Source organism: Chaetodon auriga, chromosome 9, assembly GCF_051107435.1.
Source record: "Chaetodon auriga isolate fChaAug3 chromosome 9, fChaAug3.hap1, whole genome shotgun sequence".
Taxonomy (NCBI): domain Eukaryota; kingdom Metazoa; phylum Chordata; class Actinopteri; order Chaetodontiformes; family Chaetodontidae; genus Chaetodon; species Chaetodon auriga.
Genome location: NC_135082.1, coordinates 18,355,194 through 18,381,974, shown reverse-complemented (window position 1 = coordinate 18,381,974; position 26,781 = coordinate 18,355,194). Strand labels below are relative to the sequence as shown.

The following is a 26,781-nucleotide window of genomic DNA, read 5'->3' as shown; positions in this document are numbered from 1 at the left end:
ACCCTGCCAGCTTTCTGCTGTAGTTTGCTCACAGGTCCATCTGTGACACAAAACCCGTCCAACTCTGAGCTCGCGTCCCGATACTTGTACTGGAAGCCGTCGATGCAGCACTCTATGAACTCCATGTTATTCTGGGTGAGGGTGCCCGTCTTGTCCGTAAAGACGTACTCCACCTGCAGGCAATGCGATAAAAATACATGACAGACTATTCCAAACCCATAAAAATTCAGGTGGCCATTTAACAGGTTCCAACAATAAGATGAGGCAATTACTCCCAGAAAGAATTACTCTGCATTAATCAGTTTCACCAAGCATCGCCTTTAATTGAAGTAATCATCTGGCAAACCAAGTGTGACTGATCTAGTGCAGCACTGTTTGAGTCAGAAGTGCCATAAAAAAAACAGAAGTCAGAACAGCACAGTCGGCTGTACGACGAATCTGGACGGACTCCATTTTAACTTAGTCTCAGTTGTATTTTTTCAGATTTCAAGAATTAAAATAAAACATTATTATTAACATCTACTTTGCCATTCAAAGGTTCATTAAAGAATTACAGGTTTTTACCAACACGTGGCAACACTGACTTTAGGTTAAACTATAAGGCGTAAAGTACTGCACTATAGTTCAAGGACGCATCAGCTGTGGGTCCCGTGTGTGTGCTGCTATTGCCTGTAATTTGAGTTTAATTGCTCTTGCATAGTTCTATCTTATTCAGTTCTTATTTTTATTTCTTATTTATTTCTAAGCTTCTCAATTTATCTGTACTTATTTCAGTCTTTGTGCTGGTGTAACACCTGAATTTCCCCTCTGGTGGATGAATATCTTCTTATCTCTACAGGAAGCGATTCCCTCTTCACATACATTTCTGCCATTAAAATGCGTCATGTTGTCCATCTGCCTGACCTGTCCCAGCTCCTCATTGAGGTCTGAAGTGTTGACTAGAGCCCCCTCCTGGATTTCAGGGTCAAAGAAGTCCTTGTCCCACGTGATGAAAAAGGATCCCAAAAACTTCTGCATCTCAACCGTCACATACATGGAAACCGGAATGATGAAGTTGAAGAGCACCATGAAGGACAGGAAGTCAGTGAACATCTTCAGGTACTGTTGAAAAAAAAAGAGAACAAAGACACATATTTAATCTTATTAGTGTGGATTTGAGGAGGGCATTAACAGATCCCTTCCAGGTACAGTAATAACACTCATAATACAGTGTACTTATGCAATGCATTGGAAACTCCCATACTGCTCTGGACATGCATTACGCCAGTTATTTTACTTAATCATACAGACTCTGTTTGGGCCGTTGTGCTGTTCCTCAGAGTAACTCACAGTTCACTGTTTTGACAACAAACACAGGCAGGTTGCTTAACTGTGAACTCACCAGGTTGGTGTCCTTCTCTCTCTGGGTTTTCTCATTGTACCAAGGCTCATCCTGTCCAGGCTTGCTCTGCCACACATACTTAAGAGTAGTGCACACCAGGGCCTTGCTCACCAGTATGCACAGGTAAACCAGGAGGAAGGCATTGATAGACCTGAAAATATAAGAATTCAAATGAGTGAGTACCAAAACGTATGTCACGTGTTTTGAACTTCACGCCATTCCCTCTAAACTTACTTCTCCACAGCAGAGCGCTTCTGAGACTTGCCCTGGTAGTTGAGAGCCATCTTTGTCTCCATGCCAGTGTAAACTGCAACACCTTGAGAAGCAAAGGGAGAAGAAGAAGAGGGATTAACTTTTTAGATGATGAGCTACCTTTAATAATAAATCTTACTGTTATAAAGTAAATCATGTTTGACTTACCACAGATTTTCTGAGTGTTCTTTAAAGTCGCCCCTTTCAGCAGAAGGTTTTCTGGGCCCAAAGACCTGCACAATCCCATCAGTAGATCAAACAGTTTAGTCATACACAAGCTGTGCAGGCCACACACTCCTACATTCTCTAAATGGAAAACTGGCAGGCAAGCTGGCATCCACTCTAAAATACGCAGTGACAATACACAGTATGACTGCAGTCTGGGCTTACATCGGTCCCAGTGTTCTTGAGAAGGACACTGGCATTTGTTTATATGGCCATTACAAAGCAGTCAATGATAAATGCCTGTGGGAGCGCTTTGGAAAGAGTGGCTGAAGCAATGCCAGCCCGTTTTAATTTTAATGCTTGTCTGAAATGAAGGATCAATGGAACAATGATTTGTTGGTGATGCAAAGGGAAACAAATGAGTGCTTAAGCAACTGCGCTTTGATTTTGCTCTCACTTAAAGTGAGCTGAGAAAGCTGCACATGAGTGCTCTCACCTTACAACAGGCTCCTGGTCATTTTTGTCGATGTGCATACGGCCCACAAACCTGGGAAAAAAAAAAATCACACACGCACTCAGAAGCTAAAGCCATTTGTAAAAAGCACTCCTGCTATTTGGTTTGAGTGGATTTGAGCTCGAGGTGTCCAAATCCATGCAGAGTCCATTTACTTTACAAAACTGTAAGTACTCATTGACCTAAAATCAGTTGCAGAGGTTTGGGAGCCAGCTAATCACTGGTGGTTAGCCAGCAGCACGCTGTCAGTTTTATTGACACTGAATAGCAAGCATCTGGCACCGTGGCTTACTTTGCACGTCTCAAACACCATTCTGATGCCTGGCTAAATGACAACAGCCGCACTCCTTGCCCCAAGGGGGAGCCAAAGGCTGTGTGTTGACTGAATAAGAATCAGCTCTCTTTGAGCAGACCCAAGATAAGTGGGAATACCAGGCCCCCTTTCTCTATTCCTAATATGAAAACGACCAAACGTAAGTACACTACGGCTTGCCAAAACATCTCCACTTAACAATCTACATGTTAATATAAGAGTCACTTAGGACATTTTCAACTGGCATTGAGTTAATCCATAGCCCAACAAACCACAGGCGACACATTCTCGTGGTGTAAACTTGCTGGGGCCACATGATGAGTGCCTACTTGTAAAGGTCAGGCTGTGGCTGTTCACACTCAATGGTGGCGTTGAGAGATTCCAGATCCTTCACCGTGTCTGGCACTGTGTAGTGTGTCTGCACAAGTGGAAGAGGCAGAGAGAGACAGAGAGTGAGTGTTGACTGGCTCAGGTCAACTGATAATTTTAGTCTCGCACACAGACACTGCAGGGATATAGGAAGTCAAAGATGTGAAGAATCTGTGACTCACACAAGAGCACAGAAAGGTGCAAACACATATTTCTGAGGAAGTCGACGAGAGAAACTTGTACTTTCTTCAAAGCAACGCTGATAAATACAACTTCCTAATCTGTGAAAGCAACTGTGAGATATATAGATTCAAGTTCCTATTAATTATAAAAATACACAATTAATATATAAGTGCATGTAGAAAACTGCCACAATTGACCCAAGTTCTGACGCTTACACTGCACATACACAGTTTACAGTGTCTGCGGCAGATTTACCATCGAAATTCACAGTAATATTTGAAACACTAGGTCTTCGACTCCAGACAGAGGTAAACAAAAGCAGGCTCCTCATTTCTGGCTGACGCTGTGGATTTCGTCTCGCCAGCAGACTCTATAAGCGTATCTGACTAATGTAAGCTAATGTTTAAACTCTGTGAGACAGCTGACTTTTCCATGTGACACGTCTTAAAGTGAGAACTCTGCAAAAGGGTCTGAAATATGTACTTGATGGCTGCAAACATGAGGACAGACTGATGAAAATGTAAAAATAATAAAATGTAGGCTAATCAAAATGCTATTCGTCCTAACATATCTTCTGCGTTGTTTGCATGCTTACCATTGAAAAACATACTTGGATGGGCACACAGTGGTTTTAGGCTATACTTCATAGTATTTTCAAACAGTGTGCTTCACTTTTACAAGAGAGAAGGGTTTGAGGATATGAAGAATGAGCTATCAGTTTGGCAAATGCGATGGTATCTAATGGACATTTGGCTGAAGCCGCTGGAGTGTGAACTTCCCCAAAACAAACAAAGAGCAGGACTGACTGGGCTGCTATCATTCCACCATGACTGTAAATCCTGATATCGTTGCCTCTTGGCCCACAGATCGACGTATCAACCGACAGTGTATGTGTCATTTTAAAAAGCTAATAACACGCCTATTATCTTTGGACGTAACGCTCGGTTACTGTGGATACTAAACTAGTTAGCCTGACATGCTAACAAGGTGACAAAAAACGACTATAAATGAATGCTCTCCTACACCAACTTTCCTTCTAATCCTAATAACCGTCACGTTTATATAAACATTAAGTATAACAAATCTTAAGCGTCTTCTTCCAAACCAACATTTTGATGAATACACATACATACACACACACACACACACACACACACACACACACACACACACAAAAGGGAGGGCGACTACAGCAGAGCAGTCCTTCTTACTTTATGGTTGGACTCTCCATCCAGACTTGCTGTGGTAACAAAACATGTGTCGTCGTCTCGGCTCGACTGCAGGAGTATTAAATCACAGGGAAAGGTCTCATCTTCCTCCACCTCCACAACATCTCCAACCTGATCAAAGAAAACACTTATCACAATTTGCTTTCTCCTGCGTCTCAGGCACCAGATCAGTGGGATTCAGCGCAGGATGAGTGACGGAGGTTTAAACAAGGAGAAGGACCCACACATGAGCGGAGTCCTCTGACTGACCGCTGGTCCATATTCACTCACCTTTTGGCTCCGGTTTGGTTTGCCAACTACTGACAAAACTCTGGCTCTCTCTGGCTTGCAAAATATTGACTTTAGCTGGAGTCCATTTAGCACCAGGAGGAAGCTTACAGTTAACTTGTGTGAGCTCCTGTGCTGGGAGCAGCTGTTCACAGTTTCAAACAAAGCGACAATGTTTTGGTTTTGACAGCTGTTGATTCTCAGTGGTGTCAGCGGCAGAACTTTAACACAACCAGGAGCCTTTCAGCTCACTTTGGATGTTGAAGAGTACTTTTGAATGCTTGTTTAACTCTTTGCACAGACATAAACATTTGATGGAGGGCTGCACACAACGCCCTGGTTACATTAATTACCGTAACACCCAGGTGTGAACATCAACTCAGTTCGGCCGAGCGATGTTCTCCCCTGTGAATATATTGGAAACACAGTCACAGCGAGCTGCCAGCAGCTTCTCTCTGGACATGTTTCTAAGGAAGTATCACGGTACCTTGATCTTCTCACTCTCCTTCCGTATCCTCCGGCCGTCCTCTAGCACTGTCACTGGGTACTTGTTCACCTCGTTGTCAGCCTTGTGTCGTAGCCAGTCCTCATAGCCCTGCGGCAACATGTCAATATTAGATTTGCCTTATTTGCTTAGTACAACATAAACTACAGAAGTTTGTCTCTGTGGGATTAGTACCCCCAGAACAATGACAGCTAACATCAGTACATACTGCCGCAAAGTAAAGGTTTGGCAAAGGAGTGTAAGACACAAAGAAATGTATGTGCATACAATATAATCTTTACATTTAGTATTTCATTATTATGTGAAAAATAGTGCTTACAGCAGCAAAATGGGAAAGCGGCTGTCCAGCAGTGCATTGCAACAGTATACCATGAAATAATATGAGTTTGGTAAAAAAAAGGAAAAAAAAAAAAAAAAAAAAAAATATATATATATATATATATATATTTTTTTTATTTATTTATTTATTTTCTTGGGGCTGCAGCAGCATAAGGCACAAAGCCTAGCGTAAACTTCATAAGTATTTAAAGATAGTGATGGAGATAGACGAGATGGTGCAGAGATGCAGAGGGTAAAGAGGGAAACCGGAGTGTGTGCCAAGGTGGAGCTCGAGCCAGAAAGTGGGATTAGTGGGAAAGGTGATGGGAGGAGAGAGAAAGTCTGGTTGAGTGATGCAGAAAAATGATGCCAGGTGGATGAAAGGGGGAGAGTGGGGAGGGGAGGGGAGGCATTCCACGGATGGTCAGTTGAACTATACAGTTCACCTCAGCCTGACTAATGGAGTCGGGCAGACCGCCTTGGTGTCCCACTTCAAAGCTTAGCTGAGGGCGTTCCGGCGCTATCAGTGCATCCCATATATTTTCAGAAGGAAGTCCACCTATTATTGTGCATTTCAAAGGCCCAGCAGTAGGCTAAGTAAAAAGCCAGTCCTAAAACAATGCATCTAAAGCTGGGACACGGCAGCAACAGAGTCAAAGAAACAGACACCTCCCTTGATAATTTGTATCTCTGTAATAGACTTGCTCCCCCTCTCTCTCTCATTCGCTTGCATTCCCTGAGAGCCCATTTCATCTTTTCCCCGAATCAGAATTCACCAGCGGAGCACATTAATACGAAACCCAAGAGAACATTAGTCACGTACTTTATACAAAAATCACAGCCAGGGAGTTACGAAGGCAGGGGGACTTGTTATGTTACATGGAGAGGGAGGGGGTGGAGGGTGTAATCCAGTGAGAAACAATATGAGAAAATGGGGACATGACAATAGGAATCACAACAAAATGTCTATTATCAACACTCATCAGCCTCACTGGGCAGTGTCTTACCTGCTTGATAGCGGTTACTGTGATCACAAAAAATAAGGGTAGGCCACTGGTGACTGGGCTGGTGGGGGTGTCCACTATCACCTATTGAGGGAAGAAACAGAAATTCAACTTTTAACACGCAACAATAAACACGTGACCTTCAAACTGAGAAGTTATGCTTTGAATACAATACAAAGTCTAACTGCAGCACATGTGTGTTTGTGGTTACAGAGGGAGGAGTCTGTGCTAAGCTAGTCCTCTAAATGCAGGGTGTAGTCTGCTTCTGTGAGGCGTTTCTACTCGTCCCCAAATTTGTTCATCTGTAGGAAACACAGGGGAGACATTTACATTTCGCAAGGCAGTGAGTGAGGTTCTGGACCAGAGAACTTTTAATCAAATGGGCCAGGGACAGAGTGCTTAATCTGCAGGCATGCCAACACTTCTGCATCTCTGCCAAGGCATGAGACCAGGCCAACACAAAGCTTTGCTGGACTCACCTGCCTCAGCTGTGTTTGAGGGAATGCAGCGGTACAGTATGTGTCGCCTTTTTATGCACGTGTGTAATAAGACTGTGTGTCGGACCAGTGATCAGGTAATCCCAAACAAGCAGTTTAGGGGCAGCACCTGACCACGGCTCCCAGCTAAAACCCCAGCACACAAAGGCCTTGTGTGTTTGTTTGTGCCTTAAAACCATCATAAGATGGATTTACTCTGGCATTTCTGATCCTGCAGACTGCAGGCTGGCCTCCCCCTGAGCTGGAGAGCGTATTCCTGCACGCACAGACACAACACATCCAGCTCATTGGTAGCTCAAGTGAGAACAGGAGATGCATTTTGAGGCAGTCTCTGATGTTTTACTCACCTGTGCTTGGACTAAGAATAAAAAAAAAAAAGAACAGCTGCTCGCTCAGTAATCAAGGACAGACATGAACACACACTCACATTATGTACCCGCTTACACAGACACACACAAGGGCAGCCAGCTACTAGCCTACCCAAGCTTTACTGTGATTACAATTAACTGCAGAATAAATCAATTACAAGGCAGGGATGGACTAGTGCACATCGACCCTTTGGAGGAGTGCAGATTCAGAGGAGACTCTGCATTATATTTGTACTGGTTGGCGATTCCGGTGAGACAGAAGCAAAAGTAATAACTCTGCCGCAGTAGCCTCAGGTGTAGAGAGCCAGAGGTGAGAGTACTCAATGCTCCAAAAGAGCAGAGTGTGTACATGAGGCTTCTGTATACGACTCATTACACCTGACACATTGCCATAGGCTATGTAGCAAGTGGATTATTGAATGTCTCTCGATAAAAGCTCGGTTTGCCCTCCTCGGTTTGGCAGGACCAGATCCTTTGGCTAAGCACAGGTGTGATGAGCATTGGAGAAAGGTGATGGCTGGCTTTATTTCTGCCTATAAAACGTCCCACCTCTTTTTCATGTGACTGTACTGAAGGTTGACTGATCACAGAAAGCAAAAAAGCTACCGCAGGACTGAGGACAGCATGTCCCTCTGATGCAGCAGCCAGATGGCCAAACTTGACAAAGGGCGACCACAACACAGAGAGAACGCTTTACAAGGCCAACCTTTCAGCCCAAATGCTGTTCGCTGTTGATTTATCTTCAACACTTCTATGACAATTCTGATGGAAACGGTTCAGTAGAGGACTATAAAAAGAGACAAACGGTGCCGGTGTCTTTTTTTAGAGTTCATCAACAGTGATTCTAAAAAAAAAAAAATGCTTTCTTTTAATCTCATACTACAGTACAGTGTGAAATCAGACTTGACAAGCTTTACATAACAAGGACAGCCGTCATTTTTGGAACAGGACGAGGGTGACACTGCCCTTTAATGCATCAATAGTATCATTACTGCAAACTCTTAAAAACTAGAGCCTTCACAAACCTTCAGCTACCGCACTTCGGCCGAGCCGCACAATCCTCCCCTCCTAGAGCTTGTCTTTCACCGTTTACCTGCACACATGCCCACCAAACTACCGGACGGCCAAGTACCTTTCCCTCCTCTGCACCAAATGCAAAACCAAAAATTCGCAGCAATAGGAGGGAACTGTGTGCTGCTGCTGATGTGCTGGTGTGATATCAGAGCTGCAGAGCTGAGCAGCACAAAGCCCTTCATCTGAGCTGGGAAGTGTGTCAGAGTGAGCGACAGACAGCAGGCTCCCGGGTCCCAGGGCAGCGCTGTGGGCCCTCGTGTCCTCCTACCCCTTCACCCTCTCGCTCTCCCTCCATCCTCCTCTCCCCCTTTCTCTCCTGCTCTCTCGCAGCTCTCTATTCCCATTCGATCACATTCGAGCAAAGACATGCAGGGCTATTTATAGGAGAGTGGTGCTTTTTTATCAGCCTGTGTCTATTTGTGGCACTCAGAAGAACAGAGGGCTTCCTGGCTGCTGACGTCAGCAGTGCAGCGCTGCAGAGAGATGGGTGGAATGTGGGAGAGAAAGGGGGAAAGAGAGGCAGAAAGAAAGAGACCAAATGACAAAGGGAGAGACAAAAGCAGGGTAGGACGGCGTTGGAGGATGCATGATATTTGGGTGTCGGTTGAGCATTTGCATGAAGCCTCTCAGGGGAAGTGAGAAGGTTTATTTCCATCTGCAAGATGCGAGTGTAAAATGAGTGCACACACAGAGTCTGTGTACCTGTTTCCCTCTCATCCTCCCTCTCTGATATAATAGCAGGTTGCATGGGAAAAAAAACTGAGTGGTTAGGATAAGGAGCCCCTCAAGAGAGGCTGGATTAGTGGAGAAACGCCAACCACGCTGCAGCCTGGGTAAACACCGTCAGCAAACCGAGGACACCCACTGAGTCATACATCACATGCACATACACATACATACAACGTATTCACACACAAACACACAAACATTCTGCGCTGCACAAATCACACACTGATAATCCCTGTGTGTTTGCGAGGGCGATGCAAACATGCTTGGTGGTTTTCGCTCATGTAAGTGCGTTGCATTAGCTCAAGATAATTTCACACATTGGCTCACAACTGTTCAAAGTCCAGCACCTTTATCCACAAGCGGAGGATAATATAGACTTAAAGTGGCAAATAAAGGCTTGAGTGTCAACTGTAAATAAACAAGTGGAAGCAAGAGCCAGAGGACAAACTAAAACACTGCAATTGATCTGCTATTGACTTGAGAATGATGGAATTACTTTGCGACAGCGGCTAGCAGGTATTGCTCTGTTTAGTACAGTGCTGGGCCTCTGGGAGCAGTTGCTCTGTGAGCTCATTCAGTCAGTACATATACATATATATATATATATCTCCTGAGCAGGCCCAACACCAGCACCTGTTTACCCTTGCGGGCTGTTAGCCGCCATAGTTAAGGTTACTGTTAGCTTCCACCTCCACAGAGGGAAACTAACCTTTGAGATGATAGAAGAGCAACAGCAGATGTAAGCAACAAATCTTCCTTTCTTTTTTTTTCTTTTTTCTTTTTGTTCCCTACACCAATCATCAACTGTCACATCGCAGACAGGAGTGAGGAACGAGGAGAGGGGAGGTCCCTTAAGAGCACAGTGCAGGGGAATAAGGATGCCAGTCACAGCATTTTAGTCAGCGCTCTTGGCCGGCACACAGTTGCCACTTATGAGGATAGGGCAGCACACACACACAACACAAAACAATAAAAAAAATGCTTTTATTTTCCACAACATATTAAGATTGCACCTTTTGGGAGAAAAAAATCTCAAAGACAGATTTATCTTTTGAAGCTTGTAACCTAATTCTAGGGAAATACCATACCGACATGATAGCCCATAAAAAATCCATATATTGTCTTCCACATGATCTGACACTTACAGAACAATGGAGGCCACCGCTGAGAGAGGTGAGCTGCATACAGCTAGCTAGCAACTTAAAAAGGATGCTTATTTAGAAAGATGCACCTAATAAATATAAATTAGGTGGGAATAATGTATATTTAAACCTAATCTTGAGGCAAATTGAGCACAGCTTGTGTCTTTATGTATATATTAGATACGTTTTACCTTTGTTCAAATGTCCTTTGTTCACCAATGTTTTTTCTTAAAAAGTCTTGTAAGACTGCAGAAACAATCTGTGGAACTTGAGTCAAGGACAATATCCGTTCTCTGAAGAAAGCTAAAGAAAACACATGCACACCGCTCAATTCTCAAGGGAAGCTAGAGCAATTCTGACACCTGCTCTGACTGCACACGTTTCAAACATGCTGTACAGTTCACACCCCGTCACTGTTTCACATCGGCCTTGGCCACATGCAAATGGACACACTTTCTCACATTCCTCTTCGTAAAGGGGACGCACACGGCGTGTAGGCTGGAAGAGACTCATTGACCTACTCAGACTGATTATCAGTAGGGTTCACACTGTTGTTTGAAAAGGACTCACATGCGATGTGTGTTAGACAGGACCTGTTACACAAAATCACCGTCACACACACAATAGGCATCAAGCCAATCAAGCCATCTAGCCATAAAGTCAGTATTTAACAACACTAAACAACCTCTTATCTTTGTTTGGGTTGGAGCACAAGCAAAGCGTATCCTTACCTGCACCAGGAAGATGATAAGGAAGTAGAAATTGGCAATTCTTCTAAACTGTTCAAACAGGTTCTTTGGTAGAAAGTTCCAAACGGTATACTGTGGGGGGGTGGGGAGAAAGAAATGCATGTAAGTCACAGAGAAATAAAATGGGAATTAGAGTTTGTGGACTGCTTTTTACTGCTCTTTGCTGTGTAATTTTCCCATCCAGGCACTGTGTTTTTCAAGTGAGCTTAGGGAGGTTAAAGAAAGGCTTGGCAAGGGGAGAGAGATTAGAGACATTCAATATTCACAGATCTTTGCATGTGTGTATTCTGTCTGAGCTGCGGGGGGGAGGCAACTTCAATGGCTCCCAGTCTCTGTTCTTCGTACTGCCTAGGGAGACGGCCCATGGGGGACCACAGGTATTCCATTGATTCAGATTAGCGATTTATCTCCTTAATTTGGCTACCCTTGAACGCAGAGCCAATGAACTTATCAGGCTGGCGACTGTTTCTGTGTGTTTTGTTCTTTTTTTTAAGTGGCCATGACTGCTGATACCATCAGGGCTGAAGTGACGCTTTAATCTTCTTAAATCCCTGAGAGACATCTCAAAAACAATACACAAGTGGTAGCTGTGCCATGACAAAATACCAGGGTGAAAAACACAAATGTGCACGCGCACGCACACTCTCGCAGGAACAGCAATAAGGCTCTGTTTATGAAGGGGAATGTCTGCATGGGGATGGTGTTGAAATGCAGCGGCAGCAGAATGGCCCATCTCATTTTGCCAGAGAGAAAAGAGAGTGAAAGTAATGAGAAAAGGGGGGTGGCAGCAGTGAGGGTGGCTGAGCGTGGTGGTGCAGCAGCAGCGAGAGCAAGAGAGAAGAGGCGGAGATTGGTCATTGCAGAGTGCAAGAGCAACAGGATGATGGAGGGCGGAGGCATGGAGGAGCATAAACACTACAGCCGGGGTAATTAAAGGCTGTTTACCCTGACATTCTGGCAAGAGCCCATTGATTGGCCCATCCTCCCCAGGACCCTCTGCACCACTATAAATCCCACTCTCACACCGCTTCCCTCTCCTCATCACTTTAACCCGTCATATCCATAAGCCAGCCTGCCCTGAGCCTGCGGCTGACACAGGACAGAGGGGGGGAGACCGAAGTGAGGGGAGGTGGGGAGGAGTGCGGTTGGTGGGGGGGGGGGGGGCGACAGAATTGCCCACCCTGCCAGTACATTAATAGCCAGCCATGTATTTCACTGCCACAGCCAGTGCTCCCCTGACAGACAAATAATCTCCTTCCATTGGGAGCGTAGACAAGCATGGGGAGAGGCAGTGGGAGGAGGAATCAAGACAGCAAGACACGGGAATGCTCCGGCCTGTTCAAGGGTTCATTTCGCATTCCAAGTGTTCGATAAGAGAAGAAAAAAGCCTGAAGGCAGGTGAAACATAACACACAGAGGAGCTGAGGGAAAAACGAGGTATGTGAATTTAATCTTGCTATATGAGCAGACTGGAGCTCCGGCACATGCATGCAAGTGTGCTTCTTACCTTGGAGGACACAATCCTGTTATCACAGAACTTGGGTGGTATGAAAGCCTCAGTGGCGGAACACGACCGATGACCAACGTAGATAGTCCTACTGTCGACTCTTCTCTCATCACCGCCAAGCTAGAGGACGCAGTCGAGGGGGAAGGGGGGGTGGGAAGACAAAAAGAGAGAGGAAAGAGAGGACGTGTTAGTAAGTCAGGACACTTCCCTTCACTTAAACAGAGATTAGACATTGAACAAGTTAAATCTGACTTAAAATAAAAACATGACTCACACATGAAACAAGAATTAGCCGAAGCTGAGCTAAAATTTAACCCACAATCTGACACTTTGCAGAATAGATCAATGAAAACGAAATGGTGCATTGCTGTCGCAGGTGCAGCAAGTCCACAATGATCGCAAAGGAGTTGTTGTGGCCATAAATAAAATATTTTACAGCCTGATGAGGCCTAAATTCTTCCCACAGGTCAAGAATTAAGAGATTAAAATGTCTACTGTGGTGCAGAAAATTAAAAAGACTTGAAAAGCACTCTGCTGGAAAACTGTTGAGCACAAGCCAGTAACTCAAGGGAGGGGACAAAGAAAAGTATGACGAGGGTCAATGGGCCAAAATGGTGATTGTGCAATGCCTGTAACTTAATTTCTTCTCTCCCAGGTGGCCTCTCATCGATGATAAATGAGTAATGCAAGCAGGCAGCCAGGAGAAAAATGCTCTGCTCAGATTTATGGCTTGAGCGACTGTGATGCAGATGGCAGGGTGATATGTGCACGCACACGCTTGCCCAATGTCTGAAAGAGGAAAGACTTCGGGAAACAGGTCAGGAGCCAGAGATGCGCCGGACTCCCCTCGACACGAGGTGGCCGGGGCATTCCTCTTCCTTAAAAGGCAGGTGGGGTGAATCACAGAACAAAGCAGGGAAGCCAGGTCGCTGTCTTAACTCCACTTTACAGGAGCTCTCCTTATATAAATCTCACAAACAATAGTACAAATGATGACCCAAAAAGGAACTAAGGAAATGTTCTGTTTTTAATTTAAAACCGGGGATTTTCTCGGCACTGTGTGGGACTGATTGGGTTCATTCTTCTGTGTGTGAGGCAACCTCAGGCTGTAACTACACATCACTTCTTAACTGCAAGAGAGGACACTCACACAGCAACATTTTTTAAGGCTTGTGAAATATTTAACTACGAAATGTTATCAAGCTGCATTGTTACAGTTTTCTATCAGCGGCTGCCAAGGAAGTGGATTTCATGAGGATCAGTCATCTCTGAACAATGCTGAATCTGTTGAACAAAGGGCAGCGGCAATAACAACACAGATCCAGTTAATCATATCAGTGCATCGCTGCCTTTAAAATCCACCACCATTACACGCACAGGCATTACGCATCACATGTTTCTGTCCTGACGAGTGCAGCCCGGAAAGCCACAAGGGCTGAGGATCATTACAACTACAAAGCCAGTACGCTGGATACGACTTCGCCAGAAGTACTACACCCATATCAGCTTCCACCTCCTCCTTCTCTCTTATCCTCAAGCATGTTCCTTATCTCACCATGGAGGAAGACTATTCCCACCTCTGTAAAGGGTAAACGACCTCATCAGTCAATAAACACTCATAAAACATTACAGTGATAAGCTGCTGTACCAGATCAAGTGCTATCTATGTTATCTGTGTCTGTCGCTCACTATTACTCATCAATTAAGCAAGAAAGTTGGATTATCAAGAGAACATTTCCTTTGGTTTTTTTTTTTTGAAGAATCTTGAAGTACACATGGAATATTATATTGCTGACAATGTTTGTCAGAAATCACCCCAAAAATCTCTTGTGTTTGTGCATCATGTTGATACTGAAAGTAAGTTGTTAAGCCCGTCCTTCTGACTCACCCGGACTTTGATACGTGGCAAGTTATTGGACCGTGACTGGCCTGATCATCACTCTGAGAGGTGAGAAGTGTGGACATCTTTACAAGCAACCAGTGAAAATCAAAGTAATCACTGATCAGCAAAACTACTTTCAACCGATCCATTCTTTTCTCCTCTGACAGCACCCAACCCACCAGCTCTTAAAAGCAGTTGTGCTCTCAGCTCAAGCACAAGTTGTGCAGCTATTACTGTGATTGTAAATTATTAAGGTTATGCAGGCAGGGGGATCTGCTTTATATAACATAGAGGCCAACAACATGTGGGCTGAGGGGACAATTACCATGAACATCTGATCCAGGACAAGCGCCGGGGAACGTGTGAATTACGGCCACCTGGACAGCGAGCTGCCCGAAGTCTGTTGCTGACAAGAAGTTAGATCAAAGAATAGCCTCAAACGCTTGGGAGCCTAATTTATCCATGTAGGGACAAAAAAAGAACAGTCTCCCCTAACTCCAGTTTACACAAGAATTTCATTAATTATCAAATTGCATTAAGACCAAATTCTTGTCTTAATTCTGAAATATTTCCCATTGTCTCTCCAGTCCAGAGTAGAGGAGGGAGCCAGCAGGCTTACATAGTGCTCTCTTATGCATGAGCGGCTATGTTCACACCTCAGTATGGCTGTCAAATCTACCATCCCCTCCCCGCTCGGCACACACTGACACCCCTTCAGCAGGACCGGACGGACCGAGCTGCCAGAGGATGAAGAGAGAGAGAGAGAGAGAGAGAGAGAGGGAAAACGAGTGGGAGGAAGAAAGTGTGAGAGAAAGGAAGTACAACAGGCTCCAAGGACACAAGCACATCCAGGTTTTCTATATCAAACAACAAGCAGCCCCCAGGAGGAGCAGTAAGCCAAGAACACCCCCGTGGATCACCTTGTTCATTTATTTGAATCAGATGCAGTGTTTCTGGCAGTTATCCTTCCTCTGTGTACTCTGCAAAACGCCATCTACAAATGTAATAGCAGCATTCCAGATATGCAATTCTGCGAACACCTAATGTAACATTAGGCAGCAATGTAGGACGGGAAAAGCAATCATGTACAAAGAGCTGCGCAGACAGAACATAAAACGCAAGTAAAGAACAGTTTTACAAACCAAATTAGCCTCGAGTCAAAGGACCTGCAAGGACCTCTGGCTCGTACTTCAGGGCTGCAGGTCAGACAGGGAACAATATTAGTTGGCTGGCTTCCACTTGTGCCAATCTTACACTTGTGCCCGTTTCTTTAGGATTGATTATGCACAAGGTCAAAGGGTTATCAGATCAATAAACACTTGCTTTCATGGGCCCCAGAAATGATTCTTAAAAAAAAAAAAAAGAAATGTTGGCACCTACACACATAATTCATACAGAAAGATAGATTTTATATAAAATGAGGAAGCAGTCCACACCCTGGGGTCCTAAAGATAAGAAAAAACTATTGAATGACCATTGATTTAGTGGCAGATTCACGGTAAAACGTAATGAGGGTCAGACCATGGGGCCCGCTTCGTTTTTGAGCAGATACGTGATCGCAATGCTCATCTACGAAACAGTGAGCAAGGGGCCACACGAGAAATGCTAATGTTAAGGAAAACAGGACTGATGGCATTATCTTTGCCTCACTGTCAAAGGTCAAAGCCATTCATTGCCAATGATGTTAGCGAGTACAGCAAAAGTGGCCAAGAATCAAGTGCCAGCGTGTCAATACCAAACAGTGGATTCATCCTTGATGGAAAGGCATCAGCTACAAAACGCGAACGGAGATCAATAAAGCAAACATCCAATGCTCGATTGAGCTGAATCTGATTGCTCAGTCAAAAATAAATGGTGCATTAGAGAATTGAGCGAGCCAGAAACTTTTCATTAAAGTATGGTCTAAATTAAATTATGGACACATTGTGAAATGAGCGCAGGGTGGGACGGGGAAAGGTGCGTCACTGAGAACAGGGGGAATATAAGACTGCATTCAGCTCCAGCCAAGCTCCCAGTGATGACTCCGGTCTGATGACACTGCGTCCTGTCACACCATCTCACTATTCAGTGACTATCCCGCTTTGTCACAATCTGCATGCTGTTAGCCGAACAGACACACTGAGTAACCAGACACTGACAATGGCACGTACAGCGTAACACAGTCCACTTTCTGACAGCGCAATCCTTCTCAAACCTTTCAAATGATCATGTTCCGATGCTATCAGCGAGCTGTCGATTCGGCTCTGGTCATTTCTGGTGCTGTAGTAGTGTACTTTTCTAGTCACTAAGTGTCAACAGCTTGAATCTTTTTCAGATGAGTTGATGAGTACATCACTTCAACCACAGTGCAGTCCACTCTGTCAATATAATCACAGTTAACTCCACTATGAGCCACATAGCATGGTGGAAGTAAAGCCAATGCAATATAAACCCGGGCTGCACACTTTATATTTATTATGAGTGAACCAGTGGCTCATTTTCTTGATTTAATTAAGTGGCTGTTTGTTTTATACTAATAATAGTGACACAATTCTCCAAAGCCCAAGATGAGATCTTTAAATTGCTCGTTCTGTTTGACCAAACATAAGCAATGCACAGTAATACAAAGCAGAGAAAAGCAGCAACTGCACGTTTGAGCAAATGCGTACATCCGCTTGTAAAGTGAAGATGTGTCAATGATCCAAATAGCCTAATCCTAAAAATAACACAACCATATCAAAAGCCAGTCAGATGTGGTGGTGTAAGGGACGACCTGCCATAAGACACCCATACAAACACTGCTGTCTAAAAGCACGACATCAAAGGCGACTGTTCTTGAAGATCACCACTCATCCAAGAGCCGTTTGGGTTGGTCACATATCATCATGCAAGACAAGAATAAAACAGCACATCCAGTTTCTGTGGCCGTAGCCCTTCTTCACTGACAAGCATGATGCCGTTTATGGCCTGCGAGTCTGTCACAGCTCATACAGTAAGCAGTTCTGGCTCTCAGATTGCAAAGTGTGTTCTAACGCATCTTCAGTTGGCATCAAAGTTAAACTGAAACGCGCCTCCCGCAACTTACATGTTTATCGCCAGACGAGGAGTGTTTGCCGTCAAACACGTTAATCTGACAAGCATCTCTGGGCAAAACAAATAAAGATGATACCGTGACGCGCAGGAGAAAAAAAGGCGAGTGACAGGAGGCGTGACAGGAGCGCGGCGAGTATTATTTACCCTGACACAAATAGATTTTGTGGTCAAACCAAATCGATGCTGTAACTTTTTCTTCCAAAAGTGCTGAAACAAATTGAAAAACTGCGAGCCCGAAAAGAATACAGAAGGTTAAGCTTTGTCCTGACCAGCCTGCTCTTTGCAGGTTTGCAACTCGGGCGCAGGGGGAAGGAAAAACACCGAGCTCATTCAGTGCGGAATGCAGGAGCTGTGCCATTAAGCTTCAGAAAAATCCACTTAGAAAATCTACTTAAACACATTTAATGAGGTGTGAGGGAGCTGTGTGAAGAAGAGAGAGCACTGGGGACCTGTGCTTGTACTTCTTTATGTCCTGCATGTGTACTAATAGCACTGCACTGCACTGAGAACGACAGATTCCTCGTTAAGTCCGTGACCTTAGTATCCATTTCATGTAATTCTCTGGGAAAAAAAAGAGCCAAGCTGCATAGTGTATAATTTCTAGAGTGCATGAGAAGTGTGGGCCGTGCTTGTGACTGTGCCTCGGTCCTTTATCATGTTCAACTACTTTACAACATCTGCCCTAACTGCATCTTATCTGCCCTGTGAGGTTTTATGATGCTGCTCTCAGCTTAAGTGGATTCATCACAGGTCAACCTTATCTGCTGCTTTATGCAGCACATATGAGCACTTTCAGATCTCACAACATGCAGCGCAGTGCAGGAGAAAGCACAACAGGCAGAGCCCCAAGAGGAGATCCATGACATTAGTGCAAATCTAGGCCTGAATATCAAACGGTAGTCTGAGAGTAATGGAATGAATAAATGCCTAACCTTCAGTAAACCGCTTCGAGAAATGTTGATGACAACAGTAAAAAAAAAAGCCCAACCGCAACATAAAGTTGGTATTATGACAGGCTGAATAGAGCTGAGTGATGAATGCTTGAACGCGAGGGGAGAGATGAACGTGTTGAGTCAACGCCGTTAGTCACTGCAGTGCTCTATCTGGCGCTCGCCTCTCTTTCGTTTCCCTCCGTCTTTCTTTTCAGCCCACTTGCCTGTCCTCTTCCAGCACGCTCACTCTGTCTCACTAATTGTAACTCGCTCAGTTTTGATTACACATCCAAGAGCTCATTGCCTAGGCTGCAGAGAATTTACAGAGGCTACGTTCTCCTTTGAAGAAAATATAGCACAAAAACACATTAACGTCAAACCAAAGCTAAACGTTTGTCACTACAATGACTTTAAGAAGCGCTCACCTCTTTGTTGAAGCTCCTGTGCAACAAACGAGTTCTTAATAAAGCTATTTCACATGCGCTAATTTGTCTAATTTCAGCACAAAAGATGCTTTGTTGGTTCTTTTTTTTAAAGTGTAATGGATATTCAATAATATATAAAAATATTTTTAATCACAGAGAACCTCACTTTGAATAATTAGTATGATAAATGACTCCATATAGAGGGACCATAGTGTGTCACTGGAAAATAATGTTAAACACTTCATACCATTAATAACACTGCATCTTTAGGTTACAATGAAACTTTGTGTTATTTTCTTTTCCAGCTTTAGTCTTCCCTTTATGTATCTAAATATCTAAAAATGTCAGAGCACATCATCAACAGTACATCTCCAGTTGGTCGGCGACAGGGTTTGTCCATACTTTGAGGCTACCAAATCAAGGAAAAGCAGAACCATTACCCCAGAGTGAACCTGTAACAGAAGTTACCTCCATCATGGATTCACCAACACTTGGCATAGTCTACAGACCCCATATCAGAGGCCACTCTCTCCTCTGTCTGTCCGCTGTTTGCACACAGTGATGAACAGCCCCACAGAGCGATAACAGTCCAACTTGAGCTGAGAGCTGATCCTAAGGAGCTGTTGTGGATAGGCAAAGGCTCATTGTTCTACTAGCATCCCTGCAGCTGTAAGAGACACAGAGTGTACTGTACCATGGGCTGGTACTGGCCTACATTACGCTGTGTCTCTCGACAATGGGGAGGAGGGGAAACTCATCTAGACCTCGCACTGGGAGCTGCTTCCTCAATCATTTGGTCGGCTCAAAAAGCCACAGACAGATATTTTGCTAACGACACTTGCAACGCCTATCGTCTAATGCCACCATTTGAAAACGCCTGAAAACCACTGCCGTCTTGTGACTGCATGACTGCACGTCGATTTCGATCCGTGTTCAGCGTGAATACAGGCTAAGCTAATCAGTGGTGGGAGACCTGTGAGCACTGTGTCTACCTGAGCTATTACTTCACACCTGAGAAGATGGCAAAACAAATGCCATGGGGAACAAACAAAATGGCCAAAGATGTTAAAACAGGAAATGCGTAATCAAGTCACACAATGTTGACAGAGGTCTGTGGTCATTGGCTTATCTGAGGCACACTGTTGCTCAAACAGAACTTCACAGCCCTCAGCCCAAACTTGCAACACACCTGCGAACAAGTTTTACATTCACACAGAAAGTTATTTTTTAACTGCTTTATAGTCTTAAAGCCTTCATTTATTGAGACTCTGGTTTTGAGTTTGAGATTACACGTTGCACCACCTTCTCCAGCTTGAACTTTATCCCCACAGCCACCATCCTCTCGACAGTTTAGCCGAGTAAGTCCTGAAGAGACCGACAAAAGCGGAGGGGGTTCTTATGGAGACGGCCGCCACACTTTGTGCTTTAAGACCAGGAAAGGGGAGCACATTTTCAAGCAGCAGCCTAGTCACACTTTAATCTATAATTAAAGAGAATTTAAAGAAGTGTAGCCATAAATGGAGTATGGTTTTTCCAGCCAAGTGCACATCGTCCCTGGAGTCCTCTTTTTTTGTGTGTGCATGTGTGCAACAAATCACCAGATTCAGCTACTTAGACGAAGGTGCTCCGTCCAGCTGCTTTTTCTAGGTGGCATATGGGTCGTCACTGAACTACACCACACCACAATGGCTTTCATTTCCCCCATCATGTCTGGCAGAGAGCCATGCAATATCAACAAAAAAGGCATTTACAGTACATCCTACTGCTGACAAGCTGTAAAAATCTCCATCTCAGCTACAGCCCTACCGATGACATTATCTTTAATAATGTACCGGGCTACATTGGCTGTAATTGCTACTCAATTAATTATCCTTAGACACTGCATAGGAGCGCAACAAGACTAATGACAAAAATCAATGTGGCTCTTTCCTTCCTCTGCTCAGGGGGCACGGCTGATTTGGGTTTTCTCAATCGTTTCCTCCCACTGGTCTGTGACCACTTTAAAAAGACCCATTTCTCTCCCCCGTGACTGAAAAATGCCGCCTGTCTAGCTGGGAGTTTGCCGTGGAGATAATAATTGTATGCTGTTGCTTAACCTAGGTGTTCAAGCGAGCATGTAAAGGGGGGGGGGGGGGGGGGGCATGTTCGTATGTTTTCCAGCCCTCGTTAAATCCTCACACGGACTTTGCTGCTCCTCGTCACTGTGGCAGCGTGTATCCTATCATTTCAGGTGACAATGAAAAACTGGGATTACGAAACATCACAGATGCTGCCGTTTCTCCTTCTCCCTCTGTGCTCAGACACAGAGAGTGAGACATAGACACAGACCAAAAAAAAAAACAAAAAAAAAAACATCCCCCCACACATCTCAGCATTCTCTTCACATCTCACTGCGAATGCTCTCTGGGTAATGCTAGAGCTGGAGCATGGCACAGAAAATCTCCGGATGAGCCTTTATACATATATGGATGATGAGGATGCATTTTGAGTGCCGCTAGCCTGGCGAGGATACGTGGGTCAGGGAAGGGAGGAGCGATGTGAGGAGAATTCAAAATAAATGAAGCAACCTGAATTATTTAGAGGTACAAACTGAGAATTCAACCTAGCTTTTAAAAGGAAGTGGAAAATTGCCACAAAAAGCCATCCGTGGTCCCCCTGTATCCAACCTGACCCGCCCACTCCAGTGTTAACCACTACAGGAAGCCTGAAAGAGTCTGTCCATTAGGTGGAGAAAGAGATGGAGAGGTGCAAAGAGGCTACAGGTCCACCCCCTGGTTTCACTCCAGCTTCTCCGGCGTGAGTCACGCAGGGCTTTCCGTACTCCCCCACTATATTTCATCAGCCCGCTATCCCACAGCCTGCCGTTTATTCCTTCACACTGCCTCCCTCCCCACACTAAATATATTTATTATCCTGCTGTGTGTTGCAGATGAGCTCCTTTGGCTGGGTTTCCATTACTGGGCAGAATGCAGGAGAGCAGACGGCGAGAGAGAGAGGAAGGGAAGAGAAAGAAATCAGAGTAAGCAATTCTGTTCGCCAGCCAGTTCGCGCTGCAAGACTAATGGCGGCAAAACTGAGCTCGGTTCTAATCAATACGCATCTCTCCTAATCAAACGGACCCGATAAATCAAATGGCCCTACATGCCTTGTGTGGTCTGTGGCCTCTTATGCTAATCCCAAAAGTGACGACTCTGTTCCAGGACTCTTGTTTCTCATCAGTGAATAAAAGCCCCTAATATGTTCCCAACAGGTGCTGCAAGCTGCTCACAGGTACGAGCACGAGCTACATTCGACGTTACAGAGAGCATGTTTGCAATCCTTATATTTCCTGGTCAGATGGAAGTATTGCATTGTACTGCAGCAGGAAAAAAAAAAAAAAAAAACAACATCCTCTTTTGTTCCTGAACAAAACATTAGCGTCCCCTGGGAAGAGTGACACCACATAAAGTCTCCAAAAAATGTTTAACCTTGAGTGTTTACGTTAGCAAAAGCTGTTCACACAAGATCACCTTAATGCGTTTGTGCGCATAGTCTGAGGGCATGTTTGCACTTAGTTGTGAGTTTAGGTGCTCTTAGCTGACCTCACAAACAGGTTTACTGAGCCCTGGGGCTTCCCAGAGTATTTGTAATGCAATCCTCCACCCATAACAACATCTCCAGCCAGGTCGGGGTCTGCTTACTAGTGCCTGGGCCACAGTCAAGTAGAGACTGGCAGGCTGCGGTGCATCTGCCTACAGCAGGATGCACAGACTGAAGAGAGACGGAGGGGAAGTCAGAAGGGTGAGGGGGAAGCCTCGCTGAGAAAGAGGGAGACCACAGTGGGGCTGCACCCTGAGCTGAGTTCAAAGCTCCAGCAGGCCACAAGAAAACTCCTCGTGGCATCAAAGGAGGATGTTCTATGTTATGGAAATGATTTGTGTAAATGCCATGACATCACTGGAGTGCTTCTGAATCAAAAATAAAACCTGGAGGCTCGAATTTATTCACGACGCTCTGATTGGAGCACACTGTCACATGCTACTGGAGCATGCTGCTGAGACTATAGGTCTGTAGCTTGTGCCTAAATAACTTCAAGAGGCTGCCACTAAAATGCAATCCGTCCTCTTGCCGTATGATGCTAAATCAAAATCAAGCTCAGCTTAACAGAGGAAACATGAACAGCAACCATTAATCACTTCAACTTTACAGTTTTCATTGTTTTTACTTGTTAGCCAAGAGAATGTCTGGTATTTTTGCTTAAAAAGGAATTAATCGGGTAAATGACTGTTTCAGCATTAAGATCTATTATTAAACAATCCAAACACAAAGCAGCCCCGTTTGTTTCAGCGTGACCATATCCTGCCTTTGTGCACCGGGTAAGAGCACCTGTCGAGCCTCCGACCTCTAAACCGCTTGGCTTCACTACTGAGGAGTATTCGCTGCAGTACTACAACTGAGTCAAAATATCAATCAGATCACATGTGTGAGTTAATATGTGCTAGTGAGTAGGAGGAGGTCTGCTGGTTACCATGGTGTGTGGGGGGGAAAAAAAAAAAAAAAGATACTAAGGTGCTGCTTGGGTGATGGTGTTTTCATGTGGCGGTGCTGTTCTCCCTGCAGTCAAGGCAGGGGCTCCCACAATGAATACTATCACATTTCCGCCAGGCTCCACCTCTCACAGATCATACTGCTGCCTTCAAGGGCTTGAACGAACATCAAAGGCAGCTGTGTGATTCTGCATTCCTGTCAGAGCATTACAACCTCTGGAGCCCCCCCACCCCCACCCCCACCCCCACCAAAAGCCCAGCCCCGCTCGTTCCCACAGCCATCTTTAATGATTTTCCAAAGACACACTCAGGGTTTAGTGGCACAGTGCGCCATAGTGGGAGAGTCAAGTGAAACACATGAAGCCTCCTCGGTGCCACCCCTCCCCTCTCGATCTTTCCCCCCTCTTCACGATGCACATGTACCTCCCGTGGGCAAGGGGAGCATGGTGTGAATCAGGAGGCACAGAGCCAGAGCCCGAGATAACGGTAATGTGTGCATCAGTGACAGTGTGGCTGGCTGCTCCGCACAAAATATTATTTACTGCTCACACTGAAGAGAAATTACAGCAGCAGTCCTCTCCAGAAGCAGGAAAATCAGCTGACCTGGCAACACTTAGAGAGAGGCCAGGAGGAGGGTCAGGCACTATAATTATTATATTGCTTCCCCTTATTCACTGTCGGTATCTATACTGCTCACATAGCCTGTGGGGGATTCAACCTGCTGGTGACAACAGGTTACTGGCGCATAAGAGGACAATAAAGAGGCAGTAAAGGCGACTTAGCATTTATAAACCCGGCCTTGCGGACAGGTGCTCCACTTTGAACTAGCCCACTCATGAATGATTAACGTACGAGCAGGGCAGTGAAACCAATGGATGAACTTTAAAAGGGTAAGCATTAAATTGACCAATCGTGAAATATGATGTCAAAGCACTTCACACTGGCATGATACCAATTTCAGGCTGGATACAGAAAAACTGAGTATAGTATAGGGGCCGTGGCACAATTAGAAACAACTAGCATGCATCCTCAAGCGGGCTGCACCCTGAATGCAATCGTTTCAATTAACAGATTAATTGTTTGGGTAGCGATGAGTCAAAAATAGTATAAAACGCCCGTCACAAGATCTGGGAGTCTTTAGATGTCTTATTTTGGTCCAAAATCCAAAGACATTGGATTTAAATGCATGTAAAAAGACTGAAAAGCATGAAATCCTTAAATTTAAGAAGCAAAAATTAGTGATATGTTTGTCATTTTGGATGATTACATGGCTCAATTGTCAAATTTGTTGCAGACTGATTTTCTGCTGATTAATAGATGAATTGTTTCAGCTTGAAAGCAGGGCTGCAGCTAATGATTATTTGTACTGTCGACTATCATCTTCGATCAATCGACTCGTTATTTGGTTAATAAAATGCCAGAAAACGGTGAAAAACACTGATCAGTTCTTCCCAAGGCCCAACATGACGTCCTGAAAAGCCTCGCTCTGTCCACAACCCAAAGACATTCAGTTTACTGTCACAGAGGAGTGAAGACACCAGAACATGTTCACATCCCAGAAGCAGAGAATTCTCAAACCGATTAATCGATTGACAAAATAGCTGGCGATTAATTCAACAGTTGAGGACTAATCAATGAATCGTTGCAGCTATCTTGCGATGCACGTCTTTGTGTCTTTAAATACAGTGCATATTTTCAGCGTTGGGGACTCCAGGCAGACGCTCTCTCCGCGTCTCTTTAGCTCCGGGGCGGTTTCACGCGCTCAGGTGAGCCGCTGCTCTCACTGTCATCACGCGGTTGTTAAGGAGACGAGTCTACATGGCGGTGAGCAAGCGGCGTTACGTAACACAACAATTCCCGCATGTGACCTGCAAAGTATTGTTTAATGTCCGAGTTCAGCCAAAACCAACTTCCATCCGTCGTGACTTCCTGGCTGGCAAGAACTTACCTAACTAGCAGTTAGCTACGAGGCGGACGGAGTGAGACAGCAGCTGCTCGTGTTGTCAGTCAGTGTGAAGTAACAGTTTGCTGGAAGCCGATTCTCACGCAATTTACAGAAAAAAAAAATGGCAGGAGGGAAAATGACTGGAAATGGCAGCTTGAAGGCAGAATCACGGCAGTTAAAAGGCTAGCAGGAACAGCAGGATGCCATAAGCTAACGATGTGTGTGTGTGTGTGAGTGTGTGTGTTGACGCCTGGCACACATACCAAACGGTTCAGTCTTCTCCGAAGCATCTTCTTGTTTATCTTCTTGTATTTCGCAACAGTGGTGAACTCTTCTGATTCAACAGACGCCTCCGGGCTCCGCTTCAGCTTCTCCGGGGAATAACTTTACATGTATGTTAGTTAACCTGCTAGCTCCTTAGCTATCTAGTCTCTACTCTAACGTTAGTTCTAGCTATATGAAATGCCGCAGCGACGCTACATCGTTCCCATTTTGCTTGGTTTCGGTATCTTCGCACCATTCGCATTCTCGCCCCGCTGAATATTTTCCGCGTTGCGGTGGACTAGTCGCGCTTCCCTTTGCTCAAGGCTGAAACAGTCCCTGACATTTCGCTGTGCGCCCTGTTGCTGAGACTCGTCCGGATCATTGGTCGCCCCCCGAGCCTGCCTCCCCGCCGGACTCGCAAACTGCCTCAGTCGCGCAAAAAACTTCTTCTCTTTCCGATCCCCTGCGCACAGGTCGCCTCGCCTCCCTGTCAAACAATTTTCACTCCAGCAGCAGCCCGCAGCAGCCCACCAGCGTTCCCACGTTCACAAGCTCCACCCGGCGAAGGTGCGGCGACCGTCGCTCCCCACTGACTTCTGGGTAATGTGGTCTGGATTTGAAACTACAATCCTATTTTCCTGCGTGTTCGGTGGAGGAGATTAGCGTGAGAGAGGTGGCAGTTTGTGATTGCACTTCAGGGATCATTGAGCTCCGAGTAGAAGCCTCATATAATAATTATAATACATAATATAATAATTTCTCCTCTGGATAGACGAGGCAGAAGGGATTTTCGAGAGTGACAGCCCATCTCTTATAATAGAATGATGGATAAGAGGCTGTAGGTGGATATTTTACAAATATGCAGCTGTTACTGGAAAAATATACACAACAGGTAATCTTTATAAATAAAAAAAAGCATGAAATCAAACTTATATTACACTGAAGGCTGCAGGAATATTACTGCAATTATTCTTCAACCGTAAACATATTTCAGTGAAATTAGGTAGGTGATGTTTCAACATAGGGCTTAACTCAGTCTTAAGAAATCTTCTTTTTTGCAATACATGCAATAAGATCAGAATCAGCTATATTGGCCCAGTAGGTGAACACACAGAAGCAATCTGACTGGTTTGAAGTTGTTGCATACAGTGACAATAGAAATAGAGATC

At 44.9% G+C, this 26,781-nt stretch overlaps 1 protein-coding gene across 4 annotated transcripts in view; it reads right to left on the bottom strand.

Annotated features, from left to right (window-relative positions):
- atp11c (ATPase phospholipid transporting 11C (ATP11C blood group)) overlaps positions 1-26,153 on the bottom strand; it is a 38,403-nt gene extending 12,250 nt beyond the window's left edge. For 2 of the 4 annotated variants that reach the window (XM_076738476.1, XM_076738477.1), the window contains exons 1-13: positions 25,612-26,153; positions 12,567-12,686; positions 11,042-11,131; positions 6,504-6,584; positions 5,161-5,268; positions 4,389-4,517; positions 2,955-3,043; positions 2,295-2,345; positions 1,802-1,866; positions 1,616-1,697; positions 1,382-1,532; positions 904-1,101; positions 3-173 (exon numbers count right to left, since the gene is read on the bottom strand). In XM_076738476.1, coding sequence (XP_076594591.1) covers positions 3-173; positions 904-1,101; positions 1,382-1,532; positions 1,616-1,697; positions 1,802-1,866; positions 2,295-2,345; positions 2,955-3,043; positions 4,389-4,517; positions 5,161-5,268; positions 6,504-6,584; positions 11,042-11,131; positions 12,567-12,686; positions 25,612-25,638 — 1,362 coding nt within the window. In that variant the 5' untranslated portion in view covers positions 25,639-26,153. Of the gene's footprint in view, positions 1-2; positions 174-903; positions 1,102-1,381; positions 1,533-1,615; positions 1,698-1,801; positions 1,867-2,294; positions 2,346-2,954; positions 3,044-4,388; positions 4,518-5,160; positions 5,269-6,503; positions 6,585-11,041; positions 11,132-12,566; positions 12,687-19,345; positions 19,466-25,611 lie in introns of those variants that run through there. The other 2 variants (XM_076738475.1, XM_076738474.1) reach the window with 1 other exon arrangement.
- Positions 26,154-26,781: the final 628 nt, after the last annotated feature.